Source organism: Hyaena hyaena, unplaced genomic scaffold (genome assembly GCF_003009895.1).
Source record: "Hyaena hyaena isolate Hyena2069 unplaced genomic scaffold, ASM300989v1 scaffold_521, whole genome shotgun sequence".
In the NCBI taxonomy this organism is placed as follows: Eukaryota; Metazoa; Chordata; class Mammalia; order Carnivora; family Hyaenidae; genus Hyaena; species Hyaena hyaena.
The window spans coordinates 1,227,786-1,241,928 of NW_024081153.1; the positions used below are offsets into that span (position 1 = coordinate 1,227,786).

Here is a 14,143-nt window from a genome sequence, read left to right on the forward strand (position 1 = left end):
AGATCATGACCTTAGCCAACGTCACCCAGGAGCCCCAGAACAAAATTTATATTACAGCTATTGAATCCTAGATATCTAAGAGATCTTAGAGGTTATTCAGTCCAAAGCTAACATCTGTGGAGTCCTTACCATATATCTGATACTTAATATACATTATCTCATTTAACCAACACAAACCTTCTGAGGGAGGTACTGTTATCCCCTTGTATACATGAGGATCTTATAAAAGTTCAGTAACCTTCACAAAGGTTACCACTAATAAATGGTGGTGGTGAGATTCAAACCTCAGACAATTTAACTTAGGAATACATGATCATAAGCACTATTCTATACAGTTTTCTATTTATACATCAATCCACATGGTCCAGACAGTTGACTATCTAGACTTCATTTCAGCTAATGATGGGCTAATTATTTTTCTTGGAGGTCTTTTCAATTTTTGGACAGACCCCTGTTGTTAATAAAGCACTTCTTCTTTTTTTTTTTTTTTTTTTAATGTTTTATTTATTCCTAGGAGAGAGAGAGAGACAGCTTGAGCAGGGGAGGGTCAGAGAGAGAGGGAGACACAGACTCTGAAAGAGACTCCAGGCTCTGAGCTGGCAGTCAGCACAGAGCCCGACGCGGGGCTCGAACCCACGAACTGCGAGATCATGACCCAAGCAAAAGTCGGACGCTCAACCGACTAAGCCACCCAGGCGCCCCAATAAAGCACTTCTTATATTGAGTTAGAATTATTCTCTATGTGACTTTTACTCTTTCATCTCACAAAGTCAGAGAATAAGTTTGCTTCTTCTTCTAGAACACATACTACCATTCTCTCCCAATGGTACACAGTTTCTCATACCTATCGCTATTTTGGTAAATGTCTTTTTGTATACACCTTAGTGTGTCAGATTTATGTTGATGATTCTATTTCCCATCCTTCTAGTTCTATATTCTCCAAGTGAAATCTGCAGGATATTTTTCTTTCATAGGTCTTTTTTACTTCTGGGATTTAATGATAAGAATTCTGATTACAATTTTTTTTTAAACTTTATGTATTTTTGAGAGAAACAGAGACAGAGTGCGAGCTGGGGAGGGGCAAAGAGAGAGAGGGAGACACAGAATCTGAAGCAGGCTACAGGCTCTGAGCTGTCAGCACAGAGTCTGATGTGGGACTTGAACTCACGAACTGCAAGATCATGACCTGACCAAAGTCAGATGCTTAACCAATTAAGCCACCCAGGTGACCCAAGAATTCTGATTTCTTTTAAAATCTTCAGGACTTATTGTTTAATTGGGAAGACATGAAATAGATATTAAAGATAAATGACTACAAAAATATATTTAGTAAATGCCAGAAAACTAATATTATGATAATAATGACAATAATAAGAGCCAACATATTAGAGGTCAGGTAATCTGAGTACTTTACATATATTAACTGATTTAATCATCATAACTTTGTAACATAGATGCTATCAATACTGACATTTTGTAGCTGAGGAAAATGAGTCCCTCTAGTTAAGTAACTTGCCCAGGGTCAGATAGTTTGAAAGTATTAGCCAGGTTTTGAGCAGAGTCTCAGTTCCACAGTCCACGTTTGTAATCTTTGTGCTATACGAGACAATTCTGTAGGACTTTGGAGAAAGGTATACTCACTTCAGACTGAGGTGCTTGGCAGTGTAACTTGGGCTGGAATTTTGAGGACTGATTTTATCTGGTCAGAAAGGAAGCATGAAGGGTGGCTAGATGATAGCAACATCATGAGCAGAAACACTACAGTAGAATGTTACAGGATGTTAATGGTAGAATAGTGTGAGGAAGAATATTTCATGTGACACACAAGGGCCTGGGTGATCTTGCTCTTGTATACCAGTCTGTCTTCCTCTACCCTTGACCCATTCTAGCCTTCTTTCTGTTCTTTGAATGTGCTGAGGGTACTGGCATCCTAGTCCTTCGTACCTGGAGTGCTCTTCTCCTAGAACTCTTACATGTGACTTGTTATTTGGGTCTTGGCATGGACTTTTCTGACCACACAATATACAGAAGGCTTCAAGTGCTTCCTTATCACATCACCCTGTTTTAGTTTTATCACAAGTTCTCCTTTTGAATGGTGTATAAGCACCATTAGTTACCTGTTCAATATTCACCTTTTGTTGTTTTTGTTTTTGCTAAGAGAATCCTGATTTTATTTGGTATAATAGAACACCTACTTAACCACTCATTTTTCTTGGTCTCCCTTGTATTTAAGCACAGTTTGCTCAGTGAAATATAAGTGGGTGTGTGCGGGAAGCTTCTGGGAAGATTTTTGCTCTTCTGATGAAATGATAGATATAGATGTGGTTCTGTCACTCCCCTTATATCTACCTGTCCCTGCCTTGAATGTGAATTCAACACCTGGGATTTCAGCAGTCCTGTGTGATCACGAGGGAAAGGCCAAGAGAATTGTAGAAACTGTCTGACATCAATTAACCAAAGCTAGCAATCAGACTTTTATACAATGAAAACAATTTCTATTACCTAAAAACCATTGCGGTTTTTTATTTTATTTTGCTTTTTGTCAGCTGGCAACAAAAACCGTTCCTAATTAGTATAAATATGTTACCAATGATAGAAACCTAGAGAAGTTTGGAAGGTAGCTAATTTTGGGAGGCAGAAATGGTCATTTTATTTTGATAAATCAGTTTGCACTGACACTGCAGCATGCCTCCACTTACTGTAGGAGGCGGTATAGTATAGTGGTTATAACAGAACCAGACCACTTAAGCTTAAATCCTGGCTCTATGACTTTCTAGCTCCGTGAACTTGCAGAAGTCACCTAATTCCTCAATATTTCAGTTTCTACAAACATGGATAATAACAAAGCCTAACAGAGAAATGACTGAAATATAGTAGAGGTATCTATAAGAGACTATAGGATATAAAGAAAAGATAAAGGATTAATATCTGTATTTTGGGATGCAAGCATAGAGTCAATGAAGGAGATAGAGAAGAAATAGTTTTTAAAAATAGGAGGAAAAACAGGAAAGTAAAATATTACAGAAATCAAGGGAAGTGACTATTTTCAGAAAGAAATGCTTAGCAGTGGTGATCGCTGTAAAAATATCAAGAGAATAGGAGCTAATAAAAGTCTTATTTGAGGATTAGAAGAGTGTATTTTCAGTACAGTGAGGGGTAAAAGCTGGATTGCAGCAATTTAAGATTGAGCAGTGAGAAGACAGAGAAGAGTATCATATGCACATTTAACTTACTTCAGTTCAACTACATGAACTCTTGTAATAAAATAGAAATGTATTTTTCCATGTATACTGTTTATTATGTACTACAGACTGCAGTGTATTGTACATTAATACATGTTACAGAATACGGTTGTACACAAAAAACCATGCATGACACCCTTTAAACAGTTTAAAGGCCTTCTGAAGATAATTTTGAATATACTGATTTTGTTGTTCGATATATATTGATTTTTGATATATTGTATTTGATTTTCACATTATGGGCTGACTTTAGAACCTAACCACTCCATAAAGTGTAGCTCCACTACGAATACAGTGGTGAATAGAGACCACAGACCACAGAGGTCTAGACTGCTCTGTACTGGGCATAATTGTACACGTGCGGTGGTAGAGGCTAGAGGAAAAGGTTTTGGCCTGGGGAGAAGAGGTCATCTACTGGTTCTATTTCTGTTCTTCCTTATACCTACTAGCATTATGAAGGAAGAAATTGCTTAACTTCTGTCCTACAGCTGGTTCCTGTGTAGATTTTGAGACCTGTCGAGGTAGCACATAGGAAAAATGTGATAAATTATTTGACCTCTTGAAAAATGATTTGCCTTTTATTTTATTTATTTTAAATATTTTTATTTATTTCTGAGAGAGAGACAGACAGACAGACACAGCGTGAGCAGGGGAGGGTCAGAGAGAGAGGGAGACACAGAATCTGAAACAGGCTCCAGGCTCTGAGCTGGCTATCAGCACAGAGCCCGACACGGGGCTCGAACCCACGAACCGTGAGATCATGACCTGAGCTGAAGTCGGATGCTTAATCGACGGAGCCACCCGGGCGTCCCAATGATTTGCCTTTTAGATAATAAAGCTACTTCAGTATCTTTAACTATGTTATTAAAATAGAAGAGGACCTGCCTATTCCAAAATTATTGTTGAGCAAACCACTGAATTCCCTTTTGAAAAGCAATTATGAGATAGTAAATTCAGTTATCTTAAAAAAATTTTTTTAAACATTTATTTTTGAGAGACACAGACAAAGCGTGAGTAAAGGGGAGGAGGGGACAGAGAGTGAAGGAGACACAGAACCAGAATCAGGCGTCAGACTCTGAGCTGTCAGCACAGAGCCTGACGTGGGGCTCAAACTCATGAACTGTGAGGTGATGACCTGAGCTAAAGTCTGACGCTTAACTGACTGAGCCACCCAGGTGCCCCTTAATTTTTTTAAAAAATGGTTTTCTCCTACCTGTATAAGAAATACATGTTAGAAAGTTTAGAAATTAGAAGTATAAAAAAAATCATCACTAAGTCTTTCATTCAGAGATAATATTTTGTTCTATATCCTTCTAGTCTTTTGAAAATACATATTTAAGATGATTTTAAAATAACTGAGATTAAATTTTATATATAGCTTAATAATCCTGTTTTTTCTTTTAACACTATACGCCATTTCCTCAAGTTATTAAATAATTTTTGTTATCTTTTATTTTGTATAGTATCTCAATTGATAATACCCCATGTCATATAGATAACCTAGTTTAGAATTTTTTTTTCATGTAAATTTTGTGTTCTCCATTATGAAGAAACTTTTGACAGTGTGTCCTTTCTTGGATTATAAAAGAAGAAAACTAAAGTTTTCACTTTGGATAAAAGTTTTTAGAATTAAATTTTCATTAAAAAAATTAAATCCAAGTTAGTTAACATAGAATGTAATGATTTCAGGAGTAGAATTTAGTGATTCATCACTTACATATAACACCCAGTGTTCATCCCAGCAAGCACCCTCCTTAATGCCTCGCACCCATTTAGCCCCTCCTGCCACCCACCTCCCCTCTAGCAACCCACAGTTTGTTCTCTGTATTTAAAAGTCTTTTTTTTTAATGTTTTATTTATTTCTGAGAGAGGGGGAGAGACAGCATGACCAGGGGAGGGTCAGAGAGAGAGGGAGACAAAGAATCTGAAACAGGCTCCAGGCTCTGAGCTGGCTATCAGCACAGAGCCCAACGCGGGGCACGAACCCACGAACCGTGAGATCATGACCTGAGCTGAAGTTGGACGTCCAACCGACTGAGCCACCCAGGTGCCCCTGTACTTAAAAGTCTCTTATGCTTTGCCTCCCCTTCTGTTTTTATCTTATTTTTGCTTCCCTTCCCCTATGTTCATCTGTTTTGTTTCTTAAATTCCATATATGAGTGAAATCATATGGTATTTGTCTTTCTGTGACTTACTTTGCTTATCATAATATACTCTAGTTCTATCCATGTTGTTGCAAATGGCAAGATTTTGCCACAAAAAGATTTCATTCTTTTTGATCATGGAGTAAAACTCCATTGTGTGTGTGTGTGTGTGTGTGTGTATGTGTATATGTGTGTTGTGTATAAATTGCATCTTCTTTATCCTTTGTCAGTAAATGAACATTTGGGCTCTTACCATAATTTGGCTATTGATGCTAGTGCAGCTATAAATATTGGGGTGCATGTGCCTCCTTGAATCAGCATTTTTGTATCCTTTGGATAAATACCTAGTAGCGCAATTGCCGGGTTGTAGAATAGTTCTATTTTTAATTTTTTGAGTATCCTCCACGCTGATTTGCTCATTGTTTCCTTTGCTGTGCAGAAGCTTTTTATCTAAATGAGGTCCCAGTAGTTCATTTTTACTTTTGTTTCCTTTGCCTCTGGAGACATGTCAAGTAAGAAGTTGCCGTAGCTGAGGTCAAAGAGTTTGTTGCCTGTTTTTTTCCTCTCAGATTTTGATGGTTTCCTGTCTTACATTTGGGTCTTTCATCCATTTTGAGGTTTGTTTGTTTGTTTTCATGTGTGGTGTCAGAAAGTAGTCCAGGTTTATTCTTCGGCATGTCGCTGTCCAGTTTCCCCAACACCATTTACTGAAGAGACTTTTTTCCATTGGATTTTCTTTCCTGCTTTGTCAAAGATTAGTTGAATATGTTTTTGGATCCACTTCGTTATCTATTCTCTTCTACTGATTCATGTGTCTATGTTTTTGTTTTTGTTTGGTTTGGTTTCTTTTCTTGCCAGTACCATGCTGTCTTGGATAACTACAGCTCTGTAACACAGCTTGAAGTCTGGAATTGTGGTGCCTCCAGTTTTGGTTTTCTTTTTCGACATTATTTTGACTGCTCAGGGTATTTTCTGGTTCCATACAAATTTTAGAATTGTTTTTTATTGCTCTGTGAAAAATGCTGGTGTTATCTTGATAGGGATTACACTGAAGAAGCAGATTGCTTTGGGTAGTATTAACATTTTAAAATATTTGTTCTTGTGTAGCAATATGGATGGAACTTGAGGGTGTTATGCTGAGCGAAATAAGTCAGGCAGAGAAGACAGATACCATATATTTGCATGTATAGGAGGATTAGGAGGAACTTAACAGAGGACCATGGGGGAGAAGAAGGGGAAAAATAGTGGGGGAGAGGGAGGGAGGCAAACCATGAAAGACTCTTGAATGCTGAGAACAAACTGAGGGCTGATGGGGGTGGGGGAAAGGGGATAGGGGTAATGGGCATGGAGGAGGGCATTTGTTGGGATCAACACTGGGTGTTATATGGAAACCAACTTGACAATAAACTATTTAAAAAATAAATAAAATATTTGTTCTTCCCATCTATGAACATGTAATATTTTATCATTTCTTTAAGTCTTTTTCAATTTCTTTCATAAGCTTTCTAGTTTTCAGTGTATGGACTTTTTACCTCTTTAGTTATTAGGTTTAGTCCTAGGTATTTTATTGCTTTCGGTACAATTGTAAATGGAATCAATTTCTTGATTTCTCTTTCTGCTGCTTCATTTTTGGTGTAAAGAAATGCAACCAATTTCCGAATGTTGATTTTACATCCTGCAAATCTGCTGAATTCATGTATCAATTCTAGCAGTTTTTTGGTAGTCTTAGAAGTGAATTTTCAAATCAATGGTTATTTTTTTAAATGCTTTTTTAAATTTATTTTTGAGAGAGAAATAGACAGCGTGAGCAGGGGAGGGTCAGAGAGAGAGGGAGATACAGAAACTGAAGACGGGCTCCAGGCTCTGAGCTAGCTGTCAGCACAGAGCCCAACGCGGGGCTCAAACCCATGAAGCGTGAGATCGTGACCTGAGCCGAAGTCGATGCTTAACTGACTGAGCCACCCAGGCACCCCAGTGGTTATTCGTTTTTAAAAAACAAGTCTAAAAAAAGCATTCTTGATATGGTACATAGGATCTAGGAAAAGTGTTTGAAAGGCATGTTAAAGTGACTGAGGCCTAATGTCCCAATAATTCCTTATTAGTTTATCTCTTTTGTGGTTGTTGCTGCTGTTAGGTCATCTTGGGAAAGTAGTTTAAATCTTTTGGGGCTCAATTTTCTTATTTATAAAATGAGAGCGCAATATTTCTCAAGTTTCCTTTGGCATTTCCATATTTATCCAATATATATTTTTAAAATAGGCTTTATTTTATTTTTAAAATTTTTAATGTTTATTTTGGAGAGACACACAGAGAGAGAGAGAGACAGTGTGAGAGAGACAGTGTGAGTTGGGGAAGGGCAGAGAGAGAGGGGGACACAGAATCTGAAGCAAGCTCCAGGTTGAGCTGTTAGCACAGATCCCTACATGGGGCTCGAACCCATGAACCATGAGATCATGACCTGAGCCAAAGTCAAGATGCTTAGCTGACTGAGCCACCCAGGCACCCTAATAGACATTATTTTTTAGATCAGTTATAGTTTCATAGCAAAACTGAGTGAAAAGCACAGAAGGTTTCCATATACTCCCTTCTCCCTATCAAGTCCCCACTCCCCAGACATGTGTTACAGTTGATGTACCTATATTGGATACATCATTATTATCACCCTGAGTCTGTAGTTTGCATTAGGGTTCGTTCTTGGTAGTATACATTCTGTGGGTTTGGACAGATGGATAATGCTATGTAGCCGCCCTTATAATATCACACAGAATAGTTTTCCTTCCCTAAAAATTAATTATACTCCACCTATTCATCTCTCCCTTCCTATTAATCTCTGACAACCACTAGCCTTTTCCAGAACATCATACTGTCAGAATGTTATACTTTGTAACCTTCTCAGATTGGCTTCTTTAACTTAGTGATATGCAGATAAGGTTCCTCCATGTCTTTTATGGCTTTGACAGCTCATTTCTTTTTAGTGCTGAGTAATATTCCATTGTCTGGATATACCACAGTTTATTTATCCATTCACTTACTTAAGGACATCTTTGCTGTTTCTAAGTTTTGGCAGTTGTGAATAAAGCTGCTGTAAATATTGTGCAAGTTTTTGTGTGAACAGAAGTTAAATTTTCATTTGAGCAAACCTTAAAATGTTTTTCAGTTGATAATCTTTAAAAATAATTTAAATAAATATACATAAGGGGGCCTTACAGTGCAAGTGGGTTTGCAAATAGTAGGTGCATTTTATAATTAAAGAATAGAAGGCTCCTTTCAGATATTTTGCCCTAGGTCACAGATTTGATTCATAGTTGATGAGCAGTTAATAAACCCAAATGACTTCTTTATTGATCTTGAAAGAAAGGATGAAGAGATGGTAATATAAGCTTTGTTGTGTTGATTTGAAAATGATACAATGATACCTGCCTGTTAGATAATGGACTTTTACAAGTGACATTAAATGGATATAAAATGAGAACAATTTTGGACTGTATTCCAGCCATTGGCTGGAGGTGAAAGAGGCCTGATCAAATGCCAGATTCCTCTGTCTCTTATTTTTATTTTCTGCATTTTTCCTTTTTTTCAGTAGAATGTAAATAAAATACATTTGAGCAATGTATACTTTAGGAGTGCAAGAATTATAGGTTATGATTTTAATTATATCTAGTTTTTCTAAGTACTTGATTGTTTTTAAATGGTTCATTTCCATTCAGTTAAAAATGTATTTCACAGTAACTGTCTCACTGGAATATATTTTAGGTTAAACATTGTGTCTGTACGCTAGGGCTACATATTTATTTTAGCCATGTTTCAAGAGAACCTATAAATTTGATGATCCTGCAGTTGAATATTCACATTTGGGAGAATTTAGTTTTTACCCCTGAAATTATCCTTTAGAAACAAATTATAATTAATTGACCATGATTAATAATGTATGGGTAGGGGCACCTGGGTGGCTTAGTCGGTTAAGCGTCCGACTTTAGCTTAGGTCATGATCTCTCGGTTCGTGGGTTCGAGCCCCGCGTCGGGCTCTGTGCTGACTGCCAGCTCAGAGCCTGGAGCCTGTTTCAGAGTCTGTGACTCCCTCTCTCTCTGACTCTCCCCTGCTCACGCTGTCTCTCTCTCTCTCTCCTAGAAATAAATAAAACATTAAAAAATTAAAAAAAAAAAAATAATGTATGGGTATTGTTGATATTATTTCAGCGTTCTCTAATTCACATAAAGTTTTCAGAATCCTTATAGGCTGGTTATCTATAGAAAAGTTGATTTTTGTCAAAAAATTCCATTCAAAAATTTATATTGATTTTTAATAAAAACTGTCTTAATTTTTAATAGAATTTGTTTAACAGAAAAATTTAAAGTGGTTTAGAATGGGTTGTTGGATTGTTAATGAGTCCCAAATTGACAGAGGTTATAAAGGTTGTTGGTATCCCCACAAAATTCCAGGTATTACTTTCTTCACTTCTAAATTATATAGTTTTAGAAGGTGATAGGTAAGGTATGGATTATTACTATGTATGAGAACATTATTTTTCATGTTTACTAAATTAATGCAGAAATATTTTTTCAAATAAGTGACTCTGAAAAGATTAAACTTAATTTTTAAAAACTTTTTATTATAGCTTTTGGTCAATTTAATAATTCTCTGAGATAAGGAGACTGGATCTCTTTTGCCCTATTTTGTAGATGATAGGTAGAGTAATTTTGTCCAAGGTCAAATCAAGGTAAGTTGTAGAACTGAGATTAGAATGGACCTTGTGACTAAGTTTAATGGTGTTTCTTCTGTAATGGTACCAGTCTTTCACAGTATTTTACTACAGTTAGGGATACTGTTTTGTTTCATTTTCTGTTAGCCAGAACAGTGAAACAGTGGTACTAGATAAATGTAGATGAGAGAAGCTAACAAGAGAGATTCAGGGCTAGCACATTGGATTTAGTCATGTCCTACTGTGCACTCTTGCATCCACTAAAGGATCTTTCTGTACTTTTCTGTTACAGATGCTGAAAATTTCTTCCAAGGAGAAATATCCCTTATTTACTTTTGTAAATGGTCATTCCAGAGACTATGATTTTACATCTACTACAACCAATGAAGAAGACCTTTTCTCAGAGGATGAAAAGAAAAGGTTAAAAAGATTTAGCACAGAAGAGTTTGTCTTGCTCTAAAGATTAGTGCATTTGTGTTTGGTGGGAAGAATTCCTTTGAAGGGGAACAATGAAGAGAAACAAGTTTACTTGAAACTGGCTTATTTTCACAAATATCTTAATTTTATACGTTCTTTAAAAGAGAACATTTGGAAATATACAAGATTTAAAGATATTTTTCTGAAAGATAAATGATTTAATGAATCTTGATTTCTACTAAATATCAAGTGATTCTGGCTGCATTCCTATTTCCCTAAGATCTGCTAACAATTACTCTAACTTAACTGCAGGCCTTCCAGTCTTCAAATTCTTCTACCTGACGCCACTAGTCTGAAGGTTTTGTGATATAGGCCCCAAAATTAGGATCACCAAATAGGTTCAAAAGCTTCAATTTATACTAACAACCAGAAGACCAGAGAATGAATCTTCAGTGCTGCCCAGCCTCCTGATATTAATGCAACCAAAGGATACTTATGGGTGTATCTTGATGTATTAAATAGCAGTTGTTAGCTATGTTATGCATATAATTAGAGAAGTAGAACTGTGAGCTAATGTAATAGTTAGCAATATGATTTTATAATGGCTCCTCATTTTGCTTGCTATTGAGCCTTCTCTGAGGAATATGAAGTATTGGTTTTCCCCAGAAATTTAAAGGTTATGTTATTAATAATAACTTCATCCAGTCATCTCAGATAAAGGAATTTTACAGTGGGAGTAGTAGTTTGTTTCCTATTCCAAAAATGAAATTTTATGAGAATTCTACTTACTATGGAATTTTTAAATCTAAAAATAAGTACTAAAAAAGATATCAGTAGATGCTCCTCTATGTGATTTTCGCCGTTTGTATAAATCAGTGTCGTGATGTTTAGAAACTGAGGCTATCTAGAAGGTAAATCTGCCTTAAGTGTATTGTATGTTACTGAAAGGCAAATTTGTGATATAAAAATATAAGAGTTATTATTCAGCCAGAATTATATACTATAATAAAGATGTGAGAACATAAAATACCTTTGTATTGGTTTTAATAGGATTATTTTAATTTTTTAATTTGAAAAAAATCATTGTCTCCTATGAAGTCTATTTATTTATAATGAAAGCAAGTAATATTGTTTCTCTGAGAGCAAAATATTAACTTATTTTATGGAGCTTTCATGTTTCAATTTGGAAAGGTGACTTATAAAGACATAAGATTGTTTATTATTTAAAGTCATTGATCACTTCTATCAGAAAGCCTATTTGTTAGGTTTAGAGTTGCATGCAAAACTGAAACACAGGGTGGGCAGATTGCTTTAGTATGCCTGATGAGAGAAATCAGGTTTGACATTTCCCAGTGAGGACAGTTTACTGAATTGATATAAATAGGCTGAAATCTAAAATTTTCCTTCACTCCAGAAAAAACTGGACAATTAAGTCCAGTACTAATTTTCCTAGAATGTCAAAGCAGTACTAGGAATAAGATGCCAGAAGTATGCCCATTTTTATGCACTGCAGTTGTCTCATCTAAATTACTGCAGCTTGTTCTTTATACAAACATGCAGTGATCACAGGATTTTACAACAAACACATCAAATGAGAGTGCCTATACTTCAAATGAATCAGAACTGATTGTAAGTATTCTCTTACAAGAACTATATAAAAGTTTAGACTTCTAGTATAGCCTTCTGTTATTTTCTCAGCATATCTGGGGATCATTTTTAAGTAAGATTTGGGATGAGATAAAATTACATCTGGCCAAAGTTGAGGTGAGAGGAGGTAGAAACTGCCTTTACATTAAATTATGTTGAAAATACTTATAATACTGTACAGACAAAACAAACCAATCTTACAACACAGTCATCCCCATGACTGAGAATAAATATATAGAAATCAGAAATGATCAGCATAATATGCACATATAAAGTATTCAACAGTGTGTATGAATGAATGCATGTATTCATGAAACTTGGGACAGGCTGATTGACTTATCTTGCCTGTTAATTTAACGTCGGCTGAGGACCAGCCAAAAGTTGTACTAATCGTTTATCAGAAAGGCAGCAACAAAACTACATCATTACATTTGGAATAGAGGTACTGTATGTCCTGGTTTCAGGCTTTGTTTTGAACACAGATTTCATTTCAAGTTCTGACAGCCAGTAAACTCGGTCAATAAAGCTTATGGATGATCTCTTTCAGCTTGGAATAAAGGAAAGTAAAAGACAAGGTACTAAGACTGGTGTATAGTTAAAATTACGATAGTTGGATCTTCCATTTGGACATCAATATTAAAATACTAGTTTCACCATCAACATTTCAAAAATGAATTTTTAAAATTGTTAATGTGACTTTTTTGATGGTGAAGGTTTCTCTTCTCTCTTCCTCGTAAGATTTGACACTTTGAATCCCTTTTTGTCAATGTATTAACCACCAGCAGGCAATGTTGAGAGTCATTTTCTGAATGAGTGAATGAATCCTTTACAGTACAAGTCTATCCAAAAGGTTTTCCCTGAGGTATCCATTTTTCTGTTTTTATATTAAACTAACCCCATTAAATCTGTATTAGTGAGACGACTTTATAGGATTAAAAATTTAGGTCACTTTTGTGTTCTGTTAACCTTAGGCATTGTCCAAGGGCAAGCATACCCAAAAGCATATATGTTAATTCCATCTGGTTTTTAGAAGAACTAAAGAAATAAAACAGCAAAAATGACTTATCTGTATAATCTATACAGTGGTAGGTCAGAAACCTTAATTTTTTAGAAATTAAATAGTTACTTTCTATTATTCCATGCTAGAAAGCACTCTATTTCTGGTCAAATCATAGTGTTCTAGCTTTATTTCCCCTTTTCTCTCCTAATTATTTGGAAACTAGATTTCTTATTTTCATGCTTTATCACAGATCACCTTCAACAGCCTGCATTGTATAACTCTTTTTTTAACTATATATTCATATAGCCAAAAACTCTTAAGAATTTTCCAGAAACAAGAAACAAGAGGAAGAATAGATAATGAGAAAACACTTTGAAAATATTAATTATATATGAATTGCTATCAAAATAGAGGGAGAAACTAGAATTCAATAGAGAAATACAAGTGAGATACCCAGAATATATTGATAGAGGCAATTCCTTGGAAAGGATTAAGGTATTACTATTTTCTATAAAAAGAGCAAATTCCTTACTAAAGAAATTTAGGAGAATAAATATCACGTAATATTTATAATAGTGTCAATATTGTCAATCACTACAATTTAGCAGTACTGTATTCAGTTGAGCATTTTTAAATTTTTTTAATGTTTTTTATTTCTGAGAGAGAGACAGCATAAGCAGGGGAGGGTCAGAGAGAGAAGGAGATACAGAATCTGAAGCAGGCTCCAGGCTCTGAGCTAGCTGTCAGCACAGAGCCTGATGCGGGGCTCGAACCCACAAACTGTGTGATCATGACCTGAGCTGAAGTCGGATGCTTAACCGACTGATCCACCCAAGCGCCCCTCAGTTAAGCATTTAGACCGAATATCTTGAGATACTGAATTGAAAAGGTGAAACATCAGACCAGGAAAAACTGGAAACACTCCATCCTATTCTAAAATAAAAGTTTTATATCATTTTGTAGTTTGAATCTTAATTGAGTTTAGAAATCTCA

At 35.7% G+C, this 14,143-nt stretch overlaps 1 protein-coding gene across 6 annotated transcripts in view; it reads left to right on the forward strand.

Moving 5' to 3' along the window:
* ATG4C (autophagy related 4C cysteine peptidase) overlaps positions 1-11,532 on the forward strand; it is a 94,111-nt gene extending 82,579 nt beyond the window's left edge. For all 6 annotated transcript variants that reach the window (XM_039255299.1, XM_039255295.1, XM_039255294.1 and 3 more), the window contains one exon: positions 10,379-11,532. In XM_039255299.1, coding sequence (XP_039111230.1) covers positions 10,379-10,546 — 168 coding nt within the window. In that variant the 3' untranslated portion in view covers positions 10,547-11,532. The remainder of the gene's footprint in view (positions 1-10,378) is intronic.
* Positions 11,533-14,143: the final 2,611 nt, after the last annotated feature.